Consider the following 25,926-nt stretch of genomic DNA (forward strand, 5'->3'; position numbering starts at 1 on the left):
ATAACTTGTCCCTTTCATTTCCTTTCCCAGAAAATGATGATCTCCGTTGTTCACTTGAACAATAAATGCTACATTACCTCGTTATGTATCATTTCAATGCCTTCCCATCTTTTACAGGTGTTCTTTTCCTTGGGGAGCATGATGAAGAGTATGTTTTTACACTGCCCTGTGCCTATGCACGTTCGATACTGACAGTCCCCTGGGTAGAACTGGGGGGTAAAGTCAGCATTAACTGTGCCAAGTCTGGTTACTCTGCTGCTGTCACATTCCATACCAAGCCTTTCTATGGAGGGAAGGTCCACAGGTAATTTATAAATGCTTAACTACACATTCATAACATTGTGAAAACATTATTTTGTTGAAGATACAACTTGGTAAATTATAAATTCTTACACTTCCTGGAATCAGCGTCAGTCACAAGGGGACAATTGACCATATGAGGTGATTAGTAGTTGCTTGGAGGCAGTTGCTTTGCAGCTTGTAGTAATGTGCTGATTTAGATTTTATGGGTATGTTTTGACTTTGTGTGACAAATGTAAAACGGGACAAAACAAATCCACTTAAGTCTCTGCACTCTCTCCTTTCCTTCTTTATGTACGGTATGCTTTGTCTGTATAGCGTGCAAGAAACAATTTCACTGTATACTCATACATGTGACAATAATAAATCAAATCAAAATAAAAATCAGAGAGGGGCAAGTTGGGCTGTCAGTTCTTTTCGACTGCTTTCGCCAGTTTTACACAATTGCACAAAGTCTGTGCTGCCTGTTTTTCAACAGACTGACAAAAATCAGGAGTATTTTGTTGCTGGATCACAGTTCTTTGTTCAGTGATTCCCCAGTGTCAGCTAACCCTTTTGGCACAAATATTAAGGTAAAGATAAAGGGATAGAAAATTCCAGGATAATTAATATGAGTCATATGGTGCAATGTCCTGATGGGAAGTTGTGGATTTGGGAGCAAGTGACCATGCTGCTCAGGTAGGGAATGAAATGGTCAAAAGAGAGGGGGACGGCTAATTAAAATTACTTTGGTAAGGTGAGAGGGGAAGGGTGGATTGGAAAAAAGTAAATAATTTGGCTAGTTCAGGTTGATCTTAGACACTTCAATTTGAAGAGAAGAGAACCAAATACTCCAGTAATTATTTATTAGTCACTGCTGATCTTCTAATGCTACACCCTTCCCTTTCCTTATCTTTTTAATCTCATGCCATTAAACATGACCTGTCCTTATTTTTCCCCTTTCCCAAATATTCCCAGCTTTTTCCAGTATTTAAAACCTATTTAGTACTGCTACCTTGTGTTAGTTCAATGCTGTTTATACATTTACTTACCATAAGCCCAATTCCCCATCACTTACATCAGTCCCTTTCCCAGTTTCAGTTCTCAATATGTACTGTTTGATTTGCGCTCTTCTTTTCTCAATCCCACAACAACCTCCATGTATCATCAGGTATGTAGTATTTGCACCTACCAATGCATTGAGCTCACAAACCATGTTGTCTATTCCAGCATTAGTAGAAAATGGTTTTGGGAAATTGATAGGATTGCAGGTGGATAAATCTACAGGTCCTGATAATCTTTATTCCAGAGTACTTAAGGAAATGGCCCTGGAAATAGTAGATCCATTGGTGGTTATTTTCCAAAATTATTTGGACTCTGGACTGGTTCGTACAGATTGGAGGGTAGCTAATGTAACCCGCAATTCAAAAGGGAGGTAGAGAGAAAACGGGGACCTATAGACCAGTGAGCCTAACGTTGGTACTGGGGAAGTTGCTAGAGTCCATTATCAAGGACTTCATAACTCAGCATTTGGAAGGCAGTGGTATAATCAGAGAAAGTCAGCATGGATTTACAAAAGGGAAATCATGCTTGACGAATCTATTGGAATTCTTTGAGGATGTAACTACTAGAGTTGACTGAGGAGAACCAGTGGATGTGGTTTATTTAGATTTTCAGAAGGCTCTCGACAAGGTCTCACATAACAGACTGCTATGTAAAGTTAAAGCACATGGAATTGCAGGTAATGTCTTGAGATGGATAGAAAGCTGGTTAGCAGATAGGAAGCAGAGTTGGTGTAAATGGGTCTTTTTCTGATTGGCAGTCAGTGACTAGTGGGTTTCCGCAGGGATCTGTGCCACAATCCCAACTGTTCACATTATATATTAATGATTTGGAAGAGAGGACTGAATGTATTATCTCCAAATTTGTGATGATACAAAGTTGGGTGGGAAGGTTAGCTGTGAGGAGGATGCAGAGATCCTTCAGTGTGATTTGGACAGGCTGTGTGTGTGGGCATATGCATGGCAGATGCAGTATAAGGTGGATAAATGTGAGGTTATTCACTTTGGTAACAATAATAGAAAGACAAATTATTACTTATGGGTGTAAATTGAGTAAGGTGGATACTCAGCGAGACCTTGGTGTCCTCATGCATCAGTCGCTGAAAGTAGGTATGCAGGTACTGCAGGCAGTAAAGCAGGCAAATGATATGTTGGCCTTCATAGCGAGAGGATTTGAGTATAGGGATGTTTTGCTGCAATTGTATAGGGCATTGGTGAGGCCACATCTGAAGTGTTGTGTGTGCAGTTTTAGTGTCCTTATCTGAGGAAGGATGTCCTTGCTATAGAGGGAGTACAGAGAAAGTTTACCAGGCTGATTCCTAGGATGCCAGATCTGTCATATGAGGAGAAACTAAGTTGGTTAGGATTATATTCACTGGAGTTTAAAAGAGTGAGAGTGGATCTTACAGAAACTTATAAAATTCTAACAATGTTCCCAATGGTGGGGGACTCCAGAACTAGGAGTCACAGTTTGAAGATAAGGTGTGAACCTTTTAGAACTGAGGTGAGGAGAAATTTCTTCACCTGAGAGTGGTGAATGTGTGGAATTCACTACTACAGAATGTAGTTGGGGCCAAAACGTTGTCTGATTTCAAAAAGAAATTAGATATAGCTCTAGGGGCTAAAGGGATCAAGGGATATGGGGGGAAGGAGGGATCAGGATATTGAATTCAATGATCAGCCATGATCAAGATGAATGGGAGAGCAGGCTTGAAGGGCCGAATGGCCTATTCCTGCTAATTTCTACGTTTCTATGTTTCTATCCTATCCTTGGTATTAAAAAGTGCTCTGAACAGAGCATCTCTCTTCTAAACTTCTAGTTCTGATGATTGAGTACAGACCACTGGAAGGATAAAGCAATATTTCTCTGACTTTTTATGAGCCAATAATGCTCACGACAGCAGCTTTCAATTGTAAACCGAAAATAAACAGCAGCATTTAATACACACTGCTTTTAATAGTCTGGATTTTGCAGATAGCGACGAAAGGTGCATGCACCTAGTTGACAGCGGCCCAGAAAGTTTTCCTGGGCTTTAGAGTTCAAACTCCTGTAATCCGTTGTCTGTTTCAGCATCACATCTTGTACAGGCATTCTTTAGTGTTTGTGACCAGGGCAAGTAACTGCAAAGCTCTTTAACCCTTTAGACTGAAGAATCCTCATTGAGACACGCAGACCTGTATCTTGATACAGTAAGAAGTTTAACAACACCAGGTTAAAGTCCAACAGGTTTATTTGGTAGCAAAAGCCACACAAGCTTTCGAGGCTCTGAGCCCCTTCTTCAGGTTCTGATGATTGAGTACAGACCACTGGAAGGATAAAGCAATATTTCTCTGACTTTTTATGAGCCAATAATGCTCACGACAGCAGCTTTCAATTGTAAACCGAAAATAAACAGCAGCATTTAATACACACTGCTTTTAATAGTCTGGATTTTGCAGATAGCGACGAGCCTCGAAAGCTTGTGTGGCTTTTGCTACCAAATAAACCTGTTGGACTTTAACCCGGTGTTGTTAAACTTCTTACTGTGTTTACCCCAGTCCAATGCCGGCATCTCCACATCTTGATACAGTGGCAGAGGTGGGTTAGATGGTGGACAAGCAGACAAATTTGAGTTGCAGCGCAGTGCCCCAGTTACTTGACATGAAGACACCTCTGCAAGAGTTTTCCAGAGGTGACCTCTCTGTGAAGACAAACACCCGCCCGGTAGTGGCTGGCTGGCAATTGGCTTTGTTAAGGAGGCAGTTGAAAGGAAGCTTCATTAACAAGTACATTTCACCAGAGGTGTCAAGACTCCACATTGTACTAGTATTTCATTCAAGCAAATGAGGTGGCTGCACAGCAGGCATCTCTTGACTAAAGCAGCAATCATTTAAAAATATGTCTAAAAGGAGGAATGATTAAGCACTAGTTCAGGCACAGCCACTAATCAACTATTTCTGAAACCGAGCTGTATGATTGCGATTGGTGACAGAGCGAGGGTCTTAGAGAATATCTCTTTCTATGTTTCAAAGGAAATTTGGCAGCTGAGGTCCTAGTGCCTGAGACTGTCAGATAATGGGGGGGCTACTTAGAGAGGTGCTGGAGCAATGGGAGGAGCAGCAGCTCCAACAACAAGGACAGTCACATGGTGCATATAGCGAAGTAGTGCTAGCCGAGGGACAGCGCACGTCAGAAGGCGATATCCATTGAATTGAGTGTACCAACAGATGATCAGCCTCCTGAGCATATTGGAGCAGAAGTGCCTTCAAACACTTTACCTATCTAGGCAGTTGGTGGCTGCATATTCAGAACGACCTTATACCACAAGGTTCAGGGGGACAATCAATGCCAGTAGCTATTAAGCTGATGGTGGCCTTGAACTTTCTAGCTTCCATGTCCTATCAGAGTTCAGCAGCTGATCTGCATGTGATCATTCAATCAGCTGTCCTCATCTTAGGTGAGGGGCATCTGACTTTGATGCAGCCAATCGGATACAGAGGGTTGTCGGGTTTGTCTTGATGGCAAGATTCCCTCAAGTGTGGGGCACGATCATTTGTTGCCATCAAAGCCCCATAGTATCAGGCTGGAGCAGTCATCAACAGGAATGGCTTCCACTCGATAAATGTTCAGCCGGCATGTAATCATCATGAGCATTTCTTTCAAGTGTGCATGAGGTTTCCTGGGAGCTGTCATCATTTATGCATTCATTCTAAGACAGTCGTGCTGCAACTGTTCATTTTGACACACAACCTTCAAGGATAACTCCTGCTGGAGAAGGAGTACCCGGTGAAGAGATGACTGCTGACCCCAGTGTGAAATGCCACACCTGAAGTACAAGAGCAATGTAGCCATTGCTATCTCAACAAAAAGGGCCATTACTGAGCAGGCCATCAGCCTCCTAGAATGCATTTCTGATGGAGTGCCCTCCCATGGTCTGTTGTGCTGTGTGCAACATGGCCATCTACGTAAGAGTGGAACTGGGGGGAGATCTGTGGGAAGAACATGGCTCTCATTGGAGGATGAAGATCAGCTGGCAGCATACCAAGGCAACCCAGATTGGACTCAATGTGGCATCACACTAACCATGGTGGTTGTGAAGCCTGGGATGGCTTAATCCAGGAACTCTTTTTCCAATTGAAGACTCTTATCAAAAAAATATAAATCACACTACCAATTTATACATAACAGCCTCTCTCCACAGAATGATGACAAATCCAATACTCATGGGATTTAGCATTCATGTCATGAATGGATTTTTCCATTTTGCTACTCCACTAGCATCCACCTTGTATATTTTTCCCAAGGCTCAGCATCTCCAGCCAGGTAAACATAACTGGAGCTACCCCCCATCTTCTGATGGGACTGCCCAGAATGGCCACTGCCTCCATCACCTGCTCACATGTACTGTGATTCTTACCTCAAGTCAACTATTCCAAAGTCACTGGAGGACCCACTGAGATGCATCACTGCTGGTGAAAGATCTCCTATGATGATGGTTCTTCACATTTCAAATTGTCTTCAGAAGCAGCCTTGACCTTCATATTAGTTGCTGCTGATCCTTCAGTGTTGGCCTTGTGTAAGTGAGAGAACATCAGTGGCTCCTACTCCTTCATCTCAGCAGGTGCTTCAGAAGATATCTTCCAATACATAAATGGCATCTACTAGAAATGACTTCTGCTCTGATGTGTATGCATGGAGCGTTCATTTAACTTTCACACTCTGCTGCGCAACCATTTGGCCATCATTGACTGTTCGCACTGTGGCAACCCTTCCAATCTCAATGAGCCTCCTTGAGCATCAATATTTCCAGGTTAGCCACCCCCACCCCTCCCATGAGTGACTCCACTCATGGGTGCTGTGTGCCCATCTGTCCTGCAATGTGAGGATGGAGAGGTCAGCTACACTTAATCTACCATTTTCTCATCATGATCCACTATCAGAAGTGATGCTTCTGTCATTGCCTGGTCTTACGTTGCTTTTCACCTTTTTCTTGAGGGATTGCAATGGGCATAATCTCCTCAGTGTTCCTAATCACGCTTTCCTTGAAGCTCTCCTGTGCAGGGGTGTGCTGTTCCTGCAAGATACTGCTTACAACTTGCCTGTGCTGTATACACACCTTGCCAGACCCCAAAAGATCATTGAAGGACTTGGACCCAAGCCCAGCTAACCACGCTGGCTGTTGACCTCTATCGTGACCTCCAGCCATACCTCCTTTTGTTTGCCTGACAGGCCTCCTCCTGCCACTGTCCGGAAACAAAATGTTTTTCCTGGCTCAACTGTCTTTATCATTGCCCCCAAAAGAGAGATCGGTGAACCTTGGGGCCTGACACGATAGATTACCACGTTACTGCTCTGAAAGTCTGTTCCCTCAGGGCTGGTTCTCTCTAGCAGCTTGCACTTTGAATCTGAATGAGGGCTTATTAAATGGATCAATCTCCCATCTCCCTGCCTCCTGCTCACATCTGCTGTCTGTAATTGGATGAATATTGTAAAGGCAGACCTTTGATCACCACCCACAAAATGCTGACATTCATTGCACTCCGATCTCCAGTGGGAATGGTCCCAATATTGGGATGCTGACAAAATCAAGAAAATCCAGCACAGAGTCCAAACTAGGAGGTATAAAGCACAGTGTGGATTCTATTTATTAGATTTCAATGATGTCCAGATAAGGAAATGAAGACTTGGAAATACAGATGGGATTAAGGGAAAGAGGCAAAAGAGACGGGAAAGAAATAGTAAAAATTATTATTTAAAAAATCTCCAGCATTATCATTTAATGTACTATGCACTAACTCTTCAATGCACCTTTTTTGACTGTTTTTAGTGGGGAAGTAGCTCTACATTCATTTCAGTGCAGTGTCTACCAGCAAGGGCTACAATAGGCAAGCATGTGGATGAATGGGGTAACTCTGTCAGTTCCATATTTGTGTGTTTCACTGCAGGTATACAAATACCAGAAGTTGCTGTCCAATTTACCCCATTTACCCGGTGAGCATAAAGACCTTTTAAATCCACCGAACAGACAGATAGGAGCTTGATTTAATACCTCCACAATATTTAATCGATTAGAATAGAATCCTTACAGTGCAGAAGGAGCCATTCAACCTACCAAGCCTGCATGAACAACAATTCCACCCAGGGCCTATCCCTGTAACCCCACGTATTTACCCTGCTAATCCTCTTAACCTACACATTTTTAGACACTAAGGGGCAATTTAGCATGGCCAATCCACCTGACCTGCACATCTTTGGACCGTGGGAGGAAACCAGAGTGCCCGGAGGAAACCCACGCAGACACAGGGAGAATGTGCAAACTTTAGACAGCCACCCGAGGCCGGAATCAAACCCGGTTCCGTGGCGCTGTAAGGCAGCAGCACTAACCACTGTGCCACCGCGCTGCCAATATTCTGTATTTCCCTCAGTAATGCAGCGGACTATCATCATAGATTTTTGTGCTCAAAGCCTGGAGTCGAATTTGAACCCGAAACCTTGTGACTCAGATGAGAATGATACTGAGCTATAGCTAACACACAAAGTCCTTAGCAGTAGTGGGATTCAAAGCCATGTTTCCAAAGAGCCTGGAGCCTTAATCCAGCACTTTAGACTGCTCATCCATTTTACTGGCTTCAGGCCTATATGAATGCAACAGACTACGGTAATGTTATTTAAAATATTTTATGTCCCTGAATGATATTTCAAATGTAAACTGTTCCTGTGTAGTGTCTCCCATCATGAAAATATTACAATTTTTAAAGAGGTATTCGTGGACCTCATCTTCCATCACACTGGATAGAATAAAAGCACTGTTTGGCTGTATATTTTTTTAAATTTTATTTTATAGAATCATCTGTCACCCATCTCTGTGTCATGTTCCTATGTGTTCTTTACACACAACTCAAAATATTTTCTATAAAACAAGATTCACCATTTTAAGAATCTCTTAATTTCTGAAATTTAAAAGAAAGGATTTATTGGTTAGCGATGGCTTTCCCTTCTTTGCGAAACAATGAGAGAGATTATTGCTTTTGTTTCACTTTCCATTGCAGACCCTGATCTGTCTGAACTTACAAATTTCTTAGTTTTAAAACAACGTTAAACAGATGCCTTGAAATGGCACTATGGAATAGTAGTAACGGAATACTATGCATTAGCCAAATTCCTGTCTCTTAATATATCTAAAGCATTGCTGATGTGTATAAAATAAATGAGCTATCACCTCAATTAAAGTAATAGGAATAGGATGTCAAACAAACACATTCACCATTCATTCATAGTTGTTGCAGAACTCAGTGTGAAGGCCTGGAAAATTAATTGGCAATTATTCTGATAGATCTCAGTGGACAGAAAAATGGGATAACTTTTAAACTATAATGTTGAATGAACAAGACAACTATTAACCCAAGAACTTCAATGCAAACGAAGTAAGTTGTCCGCAAGATGGATGAATAGGACAATTAAAATGATAATTTGGATTTCCAAAAGGCCTTTGATAAGGTGCCTCACAAAAGGTTGCTGAAGAAGATTGGGTCACACGGAGTTGGGGGTAGGGTGTTAGCGTGGATTGGGGATTGGCTATCCGACAGGAAGCAGAGAGTCGAAATAAATGGGTGCTTTTCTGGTTGGCAGATGGTAACTAGTGGCGTGCCGCAGGGATCGGTACTGGGGCCTCAACTATTTACCATTTATATAGACGATCTGGAGGAGGGGACTGAGTGTAGGGTAACAAAGTTTGCAGACGACACAAAGATAAGTGGAAAAGTGAATCGTGTGGAGGGCGTAGAAGGTCTACAGAGAGATTTGGACAGGCTGAGTGAGTGGGCGAGGATCTGGCAGATGGAGTATAACGTTAACAAATGCGAGGTTATTCACTTTGGAAGAAATAATAGCAAATTGGATTATTATCTAAATGGAAAGAAATTACAACATGCTGCTGTGCAGAGGGACCTGGGGGTCCTTGTGCATGAGACGCAAAAACCCAGTCTGCAGGTGCAACAGGTGATCAAGAAGGCAAATGGGATGTTGGCCTATATCGCAAGGGGAATAGAATAGAACTCATAGAAACCCTACAGTGCAGAAGGAGGCCATTCGGCCCATCGAGTCTGCACCGACCACAATCCCACCCAGGCCCTACCCCCACATATTTACCCACTAATCCCCCTAACCTACGCATCTCAGGACTCTAAGGGGCAATTTTTAATATAACATTTTTATATAATATAAAAACAGAGAAGTCTTGCTGCATCTGTACAGGGCATTGGTGAGGCCGCAGCTGGAATACTGTCCCCTTATTGGTCCCCTTATTTGCGGAAGGATATATTGGCCTTGGAGGGAGTGCAGAGAAGGTTCACCAGGTTGATACCAGAGATGAGGGGTGTTGATTATGAGGAGAGACTGAGCAGATTGGGTTTGTACTCGTTGGAATTTAGAAGGCTGAGGGGGGATCTTATAGAGACCTATAAGATAATGAAGGGGCTGGATAGGGTAGAGGTGGAGAGATTCTTTCCACTTAGAAAGGAAGCTAGAACTAGAGGGCACAGCCTCAAAATAAAGGGGGGGGTCAGTTTAGGACAGAGTTGAGGAGGAACTTCTTCTCTCAGAGGGTGGTGAATCTCTGGAATTCTCTGCCCACTGAAGTGGTGGAGGCTACCTCGTTGAATATGTTTAAATCACTCATAGATGGATTCCAGATCGGTAAGGAAATTAGGAGTTATAGGGATCAGGCGGGTAAGTGGAACTGATCTACTTCAGATCAGCCATGATCTTATTGAATGGCGGGGCAGGCTCGAGGGGCTAGATGGCCTACTCCTGCTCCTATTTCTTATGTTCTTATTAAAAAAACGCAAACTATAAGAATGACTTCATGGAGAAAGAATGAGAATTGTGGATGGAGTATAGACTTTTGCTGATTAAAAGAGATACCAAAAGTACAGAATGAGCTTTATAAATGAAGATAGCAAAAGGTGTTGAAAATAATGCCAGTGTCATAACGGTTAGTGTATTTGGGGAAGAAAGTGAATTATCTATATGTAAAAGTAGCACTAAAATTGAAGATAGAAAATAAGACTTTCTAGATTTATTTACCCAAGACAAATTATTTTTGTGAGACACCCAGTACCCAAGAGGATTATGAATCAGTGTGGTAGAAATATTTGATAACTTAGTGATTTATGACTACAAAATGTCATGGGTTAGATGACACATATTTCTTGGTTATGAAGGAGTTTGGGAGAAAATCTGAGAGTAGCATTTATAATTATGGAGAATTCATTTGCATGACCTATTGTTTTAGTGTGAACGAATAAGTCAAAATTAATTTTATTACATGGGATTCCTGTGTTTTTAACAGGTGTTTTAGAGATCATGGTATCTGAACATAGCGTACAACTTGTGTTAATGACCAAATCCAGCTTAAACATCTCGGACAACATTGCAACCTCTTCTCTGCTACCAATTTCTCTTAAGACTTCAAGATCACCCTTGAGGATCAGAACAATCTCAAAGTTCTCTCTCTCTAATTTAAACTATAATTTCCAGCCTCTGCTACCAATTTCTCTTAAGACTTCAAGATCACCCTTGAGGGACAGAAGAATCCCAAAGTTCTCTCTCTCTAATTTAAACTATAATTTCCAGCCTCACCCTGATGCAACAATGTCATAAACATTTTGGGTTCTGTGTAACTTGGTCTCAAAGGGGAAGTTGAACACGTTGTGATATTCAATCTTCTTTATTTATAAAAATATCGAGATACAGTACAGCTTGGACTCAGAACTGGAGGCAACAAGTTTCGCAGGTCCCTCGTGATAAGACTAAACTTGCAAAAGCCCGCACTACTGATGACGTCACTCATGCATGCTAATACCCGTTAAAGACATCAGTATGTACATTCAAATAGGAAGAAGCTTACTATAACACTCTATAGCAGGTTTCAAAGTTGATGCCCCTCCCTGCACAGCCCACACCCTCCTCCCTCCTCTCAGCTTCCACACACTTGTTTGAATTCCCCATTTTCTCCCAATTGTCATCTATCTCCAACCTCTCCTTGTTTGCAAGCTAACTCCACCCAGATTGTTTGGAATATTAAAATCCCTTCAGCCCATCTTCCATTCTGTTGACAGTGCCAAATCTGTTCATGCCAAAGTTACCACTAATTGCACCTGGGGTTTGTCCCTTGTTTGTCCTCCTGGATCTCTGCAGTTACCTAGATAGCCAAATCTGTCATCTTCATCTCTGGACTTTCCCCCTTGGCACTGCCTTTTAATGGTTTCTTTGTATATGTACCAATAAAGCAAGTATATTTCCTGCAGTAGCTTGGCCTCCTCTACATACACTAGCCCTGTAGAACCCCTGTTGAGCCACTTCATCTCATTGGGGAGATGGTAGGGTAATATCACGAGTCTAATAATTCTGCTAATACCCTGAGAACTTGGATTCAAATTCCAACATGGCAGTTGGTGGAATTTGAATTCAATTAATAAATCTGGAATAGGAAGCTAGTCTCACTAAACTATCATTAATTGTCATAAAAACCTATCTTGTTCACTAAATGTGGTTAGGCCACATTTGGAATACTGCGTCCAGTTCTGGTCGCCACACTACCAGAAAGATGTGGGGGCTTTGGAGAGAGTGCAGAAAAGGTTTACCAGGATGTTGCCTGGTATGGAGGGTATTAGCTATGAGGAGAGATTGAGTAAACTAGGGTTGTTCTCCCTGGAAAGACGGAGGTTGAGGGGCGACCTATTAGAAGTTTATAAAATTATGAAGGGCATAGATAGGGTGAATAGTTGGAAGCTTTTTCCCAGGTTGGAAATGACAAACACAAGGGGTCACAAGTTCAAGGTAAGGGGGGCAAGGTTCAATACAGATATGTGGGGGACGTATTTTACACAGAGGGTGGTGGGGGCCTGGAATGCACTACCAAGCAAGGTGGTTGAGGCAGACACGCTAGGATCATTTAAGACTTATCCAGATAACCACATGAACAGACTGGGAATAGAGGGATACAAACGGATGGTCTAGTTAGGAACACATGATCGGTGCAGGCTTGGAGGGCCGAAGGGCCTGTTCCTGTGCTGTATTGTTCTTTGTTCTTTGTAATGCCCTTTAAGAAAGGAAATATGTCATCCTTACCTGGTCTGGCCAGAATGTGACTCCAGACCCATAGCAATGTGGTTGACTCTTAATTGCTCTCTGAAATGGCCTCACAAGCCACTTTGTTCAAGGGCAGTTAGGGATCAACAACAAATGCAGACCTTTCTAGCGATGCCCACATCTCATGAAAGAACTTTTTAAAAAGCATATATATGGTGTTCTATTAATTCCACAAAAGTGGCAGTGAGTACTATCATCTTGGGTATCAATGTAGTCAAACCCAAGTAGCACCAGACAGCTTCATTTCAGACATACTTTGCTGTGCTCTATAATAACTTCAAAATAACTGCCAAAATAACTTCAGCTAAGTAATTTAATCACTGTCACATAAAAAGTAGTAAGGAGTCTAACAACACCAGGTTTAAGTCCAACAGGTTTATTTGGTAGCAAACGCCACTAGTTTCGGAGCGCTGCTCCTTCGTCAGATGGAGTGGAAATCTGCTCTCAAAACAGGGCACAGACGCACAAAATCAAGTTACAAAATACTGATTAGAATGCAAATTTCTACAGCCAACCAGTTCTTAAAGATACAGACAATGTGAGTGGAGGGAGCATTAAGCACAGGTTAAAGAGATGTGTATTGCCTCCAGACAGGACAGCCAGTGAGATTATGTGAGAATGCTCCCTCCACTCACATTGTCTGTATCTTTAAGACCTGGTTGGCTGTAGAAATTTGCATTCTAATCAGTATTCTGTAACTTGATTTTGTGTCTCTGTGCCCTGTTTGAGAGCAGACTTCCACTCCATCTGACGAAGGAGCAGCGCTCCGAAAGCTAGTGGCGTTTGCTACCAAATAAACCTGTTGGACTTTAACCTGGTGTTGTTAGACTCCTTACTGTGTTTACCCCAGTCCAACGCCGACATTTCCACAACATAAAAAGTAACCAGTATGTAATTGCTTCATTGTTGTTTGTCGGTTTACAGGGTACACTTGTGGTGTTAAGTCCACAAATGTTAATTATTTTATTTAATGTCAGTAATTTAATCTTGGTTCATTTCTCTTTCACTTTGACTACTTTTCATTTCTCTTCAAATCACAATTTAAGTGAGTGTTAGGTGTCAGTTTATTTCAGCAGTTCCTGTAGCAAGGTATCAAAATCTTTAAATATAAGTAACCTTATCCAAACTTGACCAGATTCATATCTTTCAACTGGTCCATTACAGCTTATTAAATGGATGAAATGTAATCTTTTAACCTCCTCCTATGACTTAGTGATGGAGGCAGTAACTGAACCAGAGGGATCAGGAAGGTGCTCGGCTTCAGCCCAGTTGAATCAGTTCAGCTAATTGGGTCAACACTAAGAAGGCCAGAACTAATCTCCCCAGAGGAAGAGAGGGGAAAGCACTGACCTCTGCTAGAAATGTCAGAGGAGGTCAGAACTGGATGACTGTGAAATCCCTTTGTTATAAAGCCCACCAAAAGGCAATGTCTCAGCAGTCATGCCATCGTGAGAGGCCAGAAAGACTCGCAGAACTGTACCCAGCTTGGATTGAATGGTTTTAGGAGGGAAGGAAGGAAGAAAATTGACCGAACAAGAGAAAAAGAAACACCTTTCTCAATAAAAAACATTAATTTGACGTGGTTTGCATCATCAAATTAAATTTATCAAATGGTTGCAGCACAGAGGGGAATGTCATTCAGCCAAAATGTTCATGTTGCGCTTTTCATTAGCAACTCAGCTCACCCAACTCCCCTGCCCTTTTCTTGTAGCCTGGCAGATCATCTTCTCCTGATAATTATCCAATTCCCTTCAGAATCAAGACACTGAAGAGGGAATTGGGTTATTATCTGAAAAAGGAACAATGGTACAGGGCTACAGAGAGAAGGCTGAAAAGTGGTACTAGGTAAATTCCCCCTTTGGAGATTCAGCACAGACATGACAGGCTGAATGGCCTGCTTTTTGTGATTCTGTGAAAGACATGATTGATTCTACTTCCACCGCACTCTTTGACTGTGCATTCCAGATCTTAATCAAATGCTGCATAAAAAGGATTTTCCCTCATGCCACCTTTGATTATTTGCCATTCACCTTAAATTGGTGTCCTTCTGTCAGTGGGAACAGGTTCTTCCCATCTACACTATCCCGAGCCCTCACGATTTTGAAAACCTGTATCAAATTTCCTTTCAAACTTCTCTCTTCTCAGGGGAACAGTTCCATTTTTTCCAATCTATCCACATAACTGAAGTCCCTCATCTTTGAAACTATTCTCACAAATCTTGTCTGCATCCTCTCTAATGCTTTATATCCTGCCTTAAAGTGTGGTGCTAAGAATTGGACTCAATATTCCAGTTAAGATCAAATTAGTGCTTTGTATATTTTCGTGATAACATCCTTGCTTTTGTACTCTATGCATCTATTTGTAAAGCCCAAGATTTGGTATGCCTTATTAACTACCTTCTCAACCTGCCATGCCACCTTCAATAATGTATGCACACATACTCGTAGGTTCCAATTCAGTGACATATTTCAGTAGGATAGCACAGGCTTATAACTTGTCATCGAGTTCAGCTACAAACTTCTGTCTTGGTTATGATGCTCTTTGCATGTGACAGATTATAGAGTACATTCAGTTACCCAACATTCCCAACGATGTACTCCATGAGAGCGCAGTTTGGAAAAAGGGCAGCATTGTAATATGCATCTCCTAAACTATGTTCCTGTTAAGCAAGGCTCCTTCCTAGAAGCATAAGATTGCTGAGTAAATCAATACTTGAATTATTCTTGCATTTGGCCAAGATTGTTCTAACTCAGTAGTAGGAGGAACTGCTAATTGTGTACCACACCAATATGGTATTCTGTACTTACATGTGGTTATATTATTTTATTGTTAATGAAGAATTAGTAATAAAAGTTTTGTTATAGAAAGGATCTTAGTAAGAATGTAAGACCCAATTAACATGGAATAATGAACTTGCAGCTCATCAGTTATGAGTGAACAGGTGAAATTGATTTGTTCATTCCACTTTGGAACATGATCTTTGGCTGTTATTAAATATCACAGATGACATCCAATGTGACTGTGAAAAGGGTATAAACTATCCCTCCTCATCCTTTTTGATCTGTCTGTAGCTCATGACATGGTTGACACACCATCCTCATCCACCTTGACTATTCCACTGCACCCCTAGCTGCCCTTCTACATCCTGCCCTCCATATACCTAAGGTCGTCCAAAACTCTGCTGCCAGTGTCGTAATACACACCAAGGGCGGGATTTTCTCAGAAACTGGCAAAGGCCGATTGCGTAAGAAGAAAACGGCATTGAAGCCACCGGTGGAAATGGCATTTTTCTCCGCCATATCGTGCAGCACTTTGGAAAAGAAACCTTCAAGGATTGGGTCCACTGGTGGAGTGGCCTCTGATTCGTCTGCCCTGCCAACAACTTAGAAGCATGAGGATCAGGGTACCATTTTTAAAAGCCACTCCAGCACATAGCGAGTAAACCAGTTAATCCTGGAAGCTTTCAGGAACACCCCACTCCAGCCACTACCTGGCAATATCTGGGCACTACCAGACATTGCCTGGTTGCCCCTTAGTATTGTCAGTTGGTACCTGGACAGTGCCAGAGGGTGTCTGGGCAGTACCCAGGCATAACCTTCTCCGTCCTGAACAATGCATTCACCTGAGCTCCTCTGGGAGATCTGCTCACAAGGTGCACACCTTCAGAGACCAATGATGATTCACGCCAGTCTGCCGTCACACTGCCGTGGATGAATTTTCTGATGTGGGGAGGGTGGTTCCAGCATAGGGGCATAATAATCATGTGTTCACTTATTATAATGATGTTCCCGATGTTCAATGTCAGGAAATTCACCCCATCGCTGACAATCGCATCACGCGTTTATGTCGACATAAAATGTGACTTTGCAGCGCTCACAGTATTTTCCACTCTCATCGTCAAACCTGCCCGACATGAACCGGAGCAGAAAATCCTGGTCTTATTCACCCACCACCCCTTTGCATACTGACCTACTTTGGTTCCTGGTTAAGCAAGAACTCAATTTTAAAATTTGCATTCTTGTTTTAAAATTCCTCCATGACTTCACCACTTCTATCTCTGTAATCTCCTCAACCATATAATCCTATGAGACAGAGCATTCCTCCAGTTCTGGCCCTTGAGTACACCTGGTGGTAGCTGTAGCCAGGCAGGCAGACAGGCCTCAAAGCCTGTCTGAGGCACTGGACTGTTGGTCTTCAATGGGCCGGGCAGTTCCCTACTGCCTCTGGGTGTCTAGAGGCCAACTGAATAACTTCAATCAATCTCTGACAATAGGTCTCCAAACAGTCTTAATTGCCTTGCAGTCTCTGCACAGCCCCTCCCACTCCTGCCTCCAGAAATGGCATGGTGCCAGGAAGAACAGCTTGGTTGTCTGCTTGTGTGCTGGACCAAAGCACTTTGCTAGAACAATGAATTGACAAAAATTGACACCCAGCCAAGGGAGGGGACATTATGCTAATGAGAGCTTGGTGAAAGAGGTACAATAGGTTTTAAGGAGCATTTTAAATGATGAGAGAGAGACATGGAGGTAATTCCAGAATTTAGGGTCTAAACAGCCGAAGGCGTAGCTACCAACGATGGTTTTAAAAAAAGGTTGGGCTATACAAGAGGCCAGAATTGGCGGAACACACAGTTCCCAGAAGACTGTAGGAACATTAGAGGTTACTAAGCGAGGGAAGAGAGGCCATGGAGGAGTTTATACACGGCAATGATAAATTTAAATTTGAGGCTATTTAACTATTTGGTTAAATGATTCTAGATCTGCTTTTTCCTCTCTTAAATTGATTCCCACTTTTTGCTTGCAGAGTTACAGCTGAAGTGAAGCATAATCCGACAAATACAATTGTATGCAAGGCACAGGGAGAATGGAATGGAACACTTGAATTCACATACAGTAATGGGGAAACAAAAGTAATTGATACGACCAAACTTCCAGTAATAAGAAAGAAAATACGACCCATCAAAAAGCAAGGATTGTTTGAATCTAGGTTTGTAGAATCTGAGCTCTGATAAATTCATTGAAACTGCTTAGTTACCTATGGCCTTTCAGGCATCAGAAGCCTAAAGCCCACAGTGTTGCATGTTTGAACTGCAAATTCTTAGCTCTCATATTCAAATATCTTTGCTTGGATAGTTATATTTCTTATCAAGTCTATTGCTGATGGCTTCATCATTCAATCCACATGCAACTCTAAACATTTTCCATCATTTTCAAAGATCAGGATGTCAGAATTAGGAAGTGGATCATTTTCCATTTCAACCATCCAGTGTCAACTCCAAGAATTCCTAGATCTGTAGTAGCACAGCCAGATTCAGAGCAAAGCTTGCTCAATTCTGCCACAACCGCAAAAAAGTACCTTCATACTTGTGTGGCACTTTTCCCTTGTATTGGGACTAATTAATTTGCGCCACCTTTGGGCAGTGGGCTGCTGGGAGCTGAGTTGATGCTGCCCAAATCACTTTGGGCAGCATCTTTTCCATCAGTCATGTTGACGCAGAGGTGAAAGACTAATTTCTAGTCCATGGTACCACCCAACTTTCCATTTACTTTCATTGTTGTGCTTGAAGTGGGAAACTGTAGTGACAGTTGGCAATGCAGTTGGTACATTGGGCAGGATTTTCCCTGCGGGCTTCTGAACCCTGCCATCAGGCTCAAATGGGAGTCAGAAGCTTGTACTGTGGAGGAAACTCTCACTGTGATTTATCCCAGAGCAGCCAATTACTGACCAGGGGACAGGCTCACCCTCCCGTTGAGAGCAATTGGTGGCATCTCAAAGCTGAAGAGCCAATCAGAGGCCCTCCAGCAAGAAAGCAGCAACACAGTGCCATTGAAGATAATTGAGGGAACGGGCACACAAAATTCAGGAGACCTCTCTCCATCTTTCTTACATTTAAAAATAGATTTAGAATCTGGACCGCCACTGGGGACAGTGGAGAGGAACCCCTCCACCCACCCTACAGGGCACCTTGCAGCTGTTTCTGCTGCACCAAGGCAGACATAGAGGACCTCCAAGCCTGCTTAGAGCGCTAGGCCCCTGGCCTGCTGCTAAGAGATCACATCCAGGTAGCTAGACTGTACCTTGCCACCTCCGGGAATCTGGAGCCAATGAGGATTTTTTAGTTTTCCAACCGAGAAACCCCAGTTGGCCTCCAACAATTGACATAAGTGGCCGTTGATTAGCTGACTACCTGTCGCTTGCAGGAAAATAGCCCAGGGGCAGGATGGATCTGGGGAACCATAACAGACGCAGAATGGAGCTGGCTTGTGCTGTGAAATTCCGGACAGTCCCAAGTCTGTTCAGAGCCTTGAAAGACCTTAAATTCCTCCCCATTAGGTCATGGGTGTAAACCTTCCTATCTACACAGATACATGTCACAAGCGCTAGTGTTACCTTTACTCAAGTATGCAAATCATAGCATACCACACCCCTGAACCCATGACGTAACTTGATTAGAAATATTTTCCAGAACAAGCATGTTGTCCTTTCATATTGCAATTAAATGATCTATTAAATTGCAGACACCACATTTGTAACTTGTGATACTGTTCCTATGATGCTGTTCCTGATCTTTGTATGATAATTGAGATTTTTTTTTAAGTGTTGAATTCCTGATCACTATATTTACATAATCTCTTATAGACGTCTGTGGGAACTGGTTACCAACGCTCTGCAAGATGGGAATATTGGTGCAGCTACTGAGTACAAGCACATCCTGGAGGAGCGGCAGAGAGCTGAGGAAAGGCAACGAGCAGCAACAAACACTCCTTGGAAGCCAAAGTATTTTCTGAAAGAGGTAATTAAAAATCCAATCGATTGAGAAAAAACAGTTATACAAGGACCCAATAGATTCTGCATAACCTGATTATGGATTATATGGATTCTAATATTTGGTTAGCTCTTGTGGTGGCACTATATAATGGAGCTCCAGCAACCTGCACTAGTCTAGGTTTTCCAGTTTGGCCTTGTCATTCTCTAAGGTGAGTTTTAAGGAGGAGAGTGAGGTAGACAGGTTTAGTACAGGTGCCTAAACCACTGAAGGCACAGCCATGGCACAGTGGTTAGCACTGCTGCCTCACAGCGCCACAGACCTGGGTTCGATTCCCGGCTTGTGTCACTGTCTGTGCCGAATCTGCACGTTCTCGCCATGTCTGCATGGGTTTCCTCTGGGTGCTCTGGTTTCCTCCCACAGTCTGAAAGATGTGTTGGTTAGGTGCATTGGTCATGCTAAATTCTCGCTCAGTGGACCCAATCAGGCGCTGGAGTGTGACGACAAGGGGATTTTCACAGTAACTTCATTGCAGTGTAAATGTAAGCTGACTTGTGACATGAATAAAATTTTAAAAAGTAAGAGGGGAATGCATATGCCACCAGAGGTGGAGGAGCACTGAGTTCTTGGAATGTTGTAGGACAACAGGGGGTTACTGAGATATGAAGGAGTGAAGCCAGTGAGGGATTTTATTGCCTCTCTGAACCATGTTGCTGGGAAGGGCTGAGAAAGTCACTAACGAAAAGAAGTTTACAAAAACTTTAAACTGATTAGTTGATCGATAGAAGAAAACTCAAGCCAGTTAAATCACTTGCTTGTTTGCTATGTTTGTGTCGTAGCATCATCAATAGTGTCAGGGGTTTCATTCCATTCTTAACGTTGTTACATTGTCAAACTCTAGAAGAGTCACAATTGCATTTTGCAACAAAATAAGAATGAGTGGTGGAATTGATTTAATTCTGTTTCACAGCATTTGGAACCGAAACAGTATCGCATGGTAGGTTGTTGCATAAGGTTAAATCTCACGGGATCCCGGGTGAGGTAGCTAAATGGATACAAAATTGGCTTCTTGACAGAAGCTAGAGGGTGGTTGTAGAGAGTTGTTTTTCAAACTGGAGGCTTGTGACCAGCAGTGTGCCTCAGGGATCAGTGCTGGGTCCGCGGTTATTTGTCATTTATATTAATGATTTGGATGAGAATATAGGAGGCATGGTTAGTAAGTTTGCAGATGACACCAAGGTTGGTGGCATAGTGGACAGTGAAGAAAGTTATCTCCGATTGCAATGGGATCTTGATCAATTGGGCCAGTGGGCTGATGAATGGCAGATGGAGTTTAATTTGGATAAATGCGAGGTGATGCATTTTGGTAGATTGAACCAGGGCAGGACTTACTCAGTTAATGTAGGGCGTTGGGGAGAGTTACAGAACCAAGAGATCTAGGGGTACATGTGCATAGCTCCTTGAAAGTGGAGTCACAGGTGGACAGAGTGGTGAAGAAGACATTCAGCATGCTTGGTTTCATTGGTCAGAACATTGAATACAGGAGTTGGGACGTCTTGTTGAAGTTGTACAAGACATTGGTATGGCCACACTTGGAATACTGTGTACAGTTCTGGTCACCCTATTATAGAAAGAATATTATTAAACTAGAAAGAGTGCAGAAAAGATTTACTGGGATGCTACCGGGACTTGATGATTTGAGTTATAAGGAGAGGCTGGATAGACTGAGACTTTTTTCTCTGGAGCGTAGAAGGCCAAAGGGTGATCTTATAGAGGTCTATAAAATAATGGGGGGCATAGATCAGCTAGATAGTCAATATCCTTTCCCAAAGGTAGGGGTGTCTAAAACTAGAGGGCATAAGTTTAAGGTGAGAGGAGAGAGATTCAAAAGTGTCCAGAGGGGCAATATTTTTCACGCAGAGCATGGTGAGTGTCTGGAACAAGCTGCCAGAGGTGGTAGTAGAGGTGGGTACAATTTTGTCTTTTAAACAGCATTTAGACAGTTACATGGGTAAGATAGGTATAGAGGGATATGGGCCATTGGAATTAGCATTGGGGTTTTTAAAAAAAAGGGCGTCATGGACAAGTTGGGCCGAAGGGCCTGTTTCCATGCTGTAAACCTCAATGACTCTCTGACTCTTACCTTGTGTTCTTGAATAACTTTGAAAATACATACAGCACATTAGAGATGAATTATTTATAGGATGGGATGTCAGATTGTTGCCTGCTGGTTGGGATGTAGGAAACTACTTTCATAAAATCTTAAATCACCAGTGCTAAAATTGCAATGTGCTCACATTGAGATGTCAAATAAATTCCATCCCCATCTCTCAATGTCATTGTGAACCTAAGCTGCTCTGAAAATGAATATGTAATCCATTTATTTGGGTGTAAGATGGCCATTGGGATGTTTAAAACATTAGAATGTGTAAGAAAGACAATTATAAATGTCGACAAAGGTTTCCGTAGGAATTTTCTGTTTTGCATGGATTTTCGCTACTTACAGTTCAAGATTGTTTAAGGATATTTTTGCTCACATACTTAGCTGAAATTTGCAGAAATAGAATATTCTCTATCAATTTGACCTAGTTATAATAAACAAATGCTAACAATTTGCAGCAGTGTACCTTAGCAACATTCCTAAAACCAGCAGTTGATTATTCTTGAGCTTGTGATTTAGCCGAAGTGCACAGCATCCACACATTTACCATAGCTAATTATTCTAACCTACACATCTCGGGACACTGAGAGGCAATTTAGCATGGCCAATCCACCTAACCGGCACATCTTTGGAGTGTGGGAGGAAACAGGAAGAATCCACGCAGACAAGGGGGGAATGTGCAAACTCCATACAGACAAGGCCAGAATTAAACCCGGGAATTGAACCCAGCCTTGACTTCTCCCTGATCTGTAATTTTTCACACGTTAAATGTAGACTGGGGTAAGTAGAAACATTTTATTATTTCTCACAGGCAATATTACACTGTTGTCAAGGGGTCATAGAGGTCTACAGCATGGAAACAGGCCCTTTGGTCCAACTTGTCCATGCTGCCCATTTAAAAAAAAACCCTAAGCTAATCCCAATTGCCCGCATTTGGCCCATATCCCTCTGTACCCATTGTACCCATGTAACTATCTAAATGCTTTTTAAAAGACAAAATTGTACCCCTGTCTACTACTACCTCTGGCAGCTTGTTCCAGACACTCGCCACCCTCTGCATGAAAAAATTGACCCTCTGGCCACTTTTGTATCTCTCCCCTCTCACCTTAAATCTATGCCCTCTAGTTTTAGATTCCCCTACATTTGGGAAAAGATATTGACTATCTAGCTGATCTCTGCCCCTCATTATTTTATAGACCTCTATAAGATCACCCCTCAGCCTCCTACGCTGCAGAGAAAAAAGTCCCAGTCTATCCAGCCTGTCCTTATATCTCAATCCATCAAGTCCCGGTAGCATCCTAGTAAATCTTTTCTGCACTCTTTCTAGTTTATTAATATCCTTTCTATAATAGGGTGACCAGAATTGCACACAGTATTCCAAGTGTGGCCTTACCAATGTCTTGTACAACTTCAACAAGACACTCCAACTCCTGTATTCAATGTTCTGGCCGATGAAACCAAGCATGCCGAATGCCTTCTTCACCACTCTGTCCACCTGTGACTCCACTTTCAAGGAGCAATGAACATATACCCCTAGATCTCTTTGTTCTCTAACTCTTCCCAACGCCCTACCATTAACTGAGTAAGTCCTGCCTTGGTTCAATCTACCAAAATGCATCACCTTGCATTTGTCTAAATTAAACTCCATCTGCCATTCGTCAGCCCAATTGATCAAGATCCCGTTGCAATTGAAGATAACTTTCTTCACTGTCCACTATGCCACCAATCTTGGTGTCATCTGCAAACATACTAACCATGCCTCCTATATTCTCATCCAAATCATTGATATAAATGACAAATAACAGTGGACCTAGCACTGATCCCTGAGGCACATCGCTGGTCACAGACCTCCAGTTTGAAAAACAATTCTCTACAACCACCCTCTGGCTTCTGTCAAGAAGCCAATTTTGTATTCATTTAGATACCTCACCCTGGATCCTGTGAGATTTAACCTTCTGCAACAACCTATCATGTGGTACCTTGTCAAAGGCCTTGCTAAAGTCCATGTAGACAACATCAACTGCACTGTCCTCATCTATCCTCTTGGTTACCCCTTCAAAAAACTCAATCAAATTTGTGATACATGATTTTCCACTCTCAAAGCCATGCTGACTGTCCCTAATCAGTACTTGCGTCTCTAAATGCCTGTAGATCCTGTCTCTCAAAATACCTTCCAACAATTTATCCACCACAAATGTGAGGCTCACTGGCCTGTAGTTCCCAGGCTTTTCCCTGCAGCCCTTTTTTAAACAAAGGCACAACATTTGCCTCTCCAATCTTCAGGCACCTCACCCGTGCCAATCGATGATTCAAATATCTCGGCTAGGGGACCCGCAATTTCCTCCCTAGCCTCCCACAATGTCCTGGGATACACTTCATCAGGTTCCGGGGATTTATCTACCTTGATGCGCTTTAAGACTTCCAGCACCACCTCCTCTGTAATATGTACACTCCTCAAGACCTCACTATTTATTTCCCCAAGTTCCCTAACATCCATGCTTTTCTCGACAGTAAAACTGATGAGAAATATTCATTTAGGATCTCACCCATCTCTTGTGGATCCGCACATAGATGACCTTGTTGATCCTTAAGAGGCCATACTCTCTCCCTTGTTACTCTTTTGCCCTTTATGTATTTGTAGAAGCTCTTTGGATTCTCCTTTGCCTTATCTGCCAAAACAATCTCGTGTCCCCTTTTTGCCCTCCTGATTTCTTTCTTAACTCTACTCCTACACTCCCTATACTCTTCAAGGGATTCACTTGATCCCAGCTGTCTATGCATGTCATGTGCCTCTTTCTTCTTCTTGACCAGGGCCTCAATATCCCGAGTCATCCACGGTTCCTACTTCTGCGAGCCTTGCCCTTCACTCGAAGAGGAATGTGTTTACCCTGAACCCTGGTTAACACACTTTTGAAAGCGTGCCACTTACCAGACGTCCCTTTGCCTTCCCACAGACTCCCCAAATTAACTTTTGAAAGTTCCTGCCTGATACCATCAAAATTGGCCTTGCCCCAATTTAGAATTTTAACTTTTGGGCCAGACCTATCATTCTCCATAGCTATCTTAAAACCAATAGAATTATGGTCACTGGTCCCAAAGTGATCCCTCACTAATACTTCTGTCACCTGCCCTTCCTTATTTCCCAAGAGGAGGTCAAGTTTTTCCCTTCTCTAGTCAGGCCATCCACATACAGAATGAGAAATTCCTCAAAGAACAAAGAAAATTACAGCACATGAACAGGCCCTTCGGCCCTTCAAGTCTGCACCAACCATGCTGCCTGACTTAACTAAAACCCCCTACGCTTCCGGGGACCATATCCCTCTATTACCAGCTCATTCATGTACTTGTCAAGACGCTACATGTTAAAAGTCACTACCGTATCTGCTTCCACTACCTCCCCCGGCAACGAGTTCCAGGCACCCACTACTCTGTGTAAAAAATCTGCCTCGTACATCTCATTTAAAACTTGCCCCTCGCACCTTAAACCTATGCCCCCTAGTAATTGACTCTTCCACCCTGGGAAAGAGCTTCTGACTATCCACTCTGTCCATGCCTCTCATAATCTTGTAGACTTCTATCAGGTCTCCCCTCAACCTCCATCACTCCAGTGAGAACAAACCAAGTTTCTCCAACCTCTCCTCATAGCTAATGCCCTCCATACCAGGGCAAAATCCTTGTAAATCTTTTCTGTACCCTCTCCAAAGCCTCCACATCCTTCTGGTAGTGTGGCGACCAGAATTGAACACTATATTCCAAGTGCGGCCTCACTAAGGTTCTATAAAGCGTCAACATGACATGCCAATTTTAAAACTCAATACCCTGGCCGATGAAAGCAAGCATGCCGTATGCCTTCTTGACTACCTTCTCCACCTGCATTGCCACTTTCAGTGACCTGTGTACCTGTACACCCAGATCCCTTTGCCTATCAATACTCCTAAGGGTTCTGCCATTTACCGTATATTTCCTATCTGTATTAGACCTTCCAAAATGCATTACCTCACATTTGTCTGGATTAAATTCCATCTACCATCTCTCCGCCCAAGTCTCCAACTGATCTATATCCTGCTGTATCCTCTGATGGTCCTCATCGCTATCCGCAAATCTACCAACCTTTGTGTCATCCGCAAACTTATTAATCAATCCAGTTACATTTTCCTCCAAATCATTTATATATATTACAAACAGCAAAGGTTCCAGCACTGATCCCTGAGGATCCCAGCACTGATCCTCCTGAATACACTCAACAAATATCTCTCCATCCAACCTTCTAATACTCTGGCTGTCCCAGTCAATGTTGAGAAAGTTAAAATCTCTGACTATTACCACCCTATTTTTCTTGGAGCTATCTGTAATCTCCTTACATATTTGCTCCTCAATTTCCCGCCGACTGTTTAGGGGCCTATAGTACAACCCTATCAAAGTGATTTCCCCCTTCTTATTTCTCAGTTCTACCCATATAGACTCAGTGGCCGAACCCTCGGATATATCCCCTCTCAGTACGGCCATGATGCTTTCCCTAATCAAAAGT

The 25,926-nt window shown here is 42.6% G+C and overlaps 1 protein-coding gene across 2 annotated transcripts in view; it reads left to right on the forward strand.

Moving 5' to 3' along the window:
- The window catches only part of LOC144511797 (oxysterol-binding protein-related protein 10-like), a 198,164-nt gene that overhangs the window by 170,083 nt on the left and 2,155 nt on the right, over positions 1-25,926 (forward strand). For both annotated transcript variants that reach the window (XM_078242146.1, XM_078242136.1), the window contains exons 9-11: positions 118-304; positions 17,275-17,457; positions 19,111-19,264. In XM_078242146.1, the coding sequence (XP_078098272.1) occupies positions 118-304; positions 17,275-17,457; positions 19,111-19,264 (524 nt within the window). The remainder of the gene's footprint in view (positions 1-117; positions 305-17,274; positions 17,458-19,110; positions 19,265-25,926) is intronic.

The sequence above is a fragment of the Mustelus asterias genome, chromosome 2, assembly GCF_964213995.1.
Source record: "Mustelus asterias chromosome 2, sMusAst1.hap1.1, whole genome shotgun sequence".
Taxonomy (NCBI): domain Eukaryota; kingdom Metazoa; phylum Chordata; class Chondrichthyes; order Carcharhiniformes; family Triakidae; genus Mustelus; species Mustelus asterias.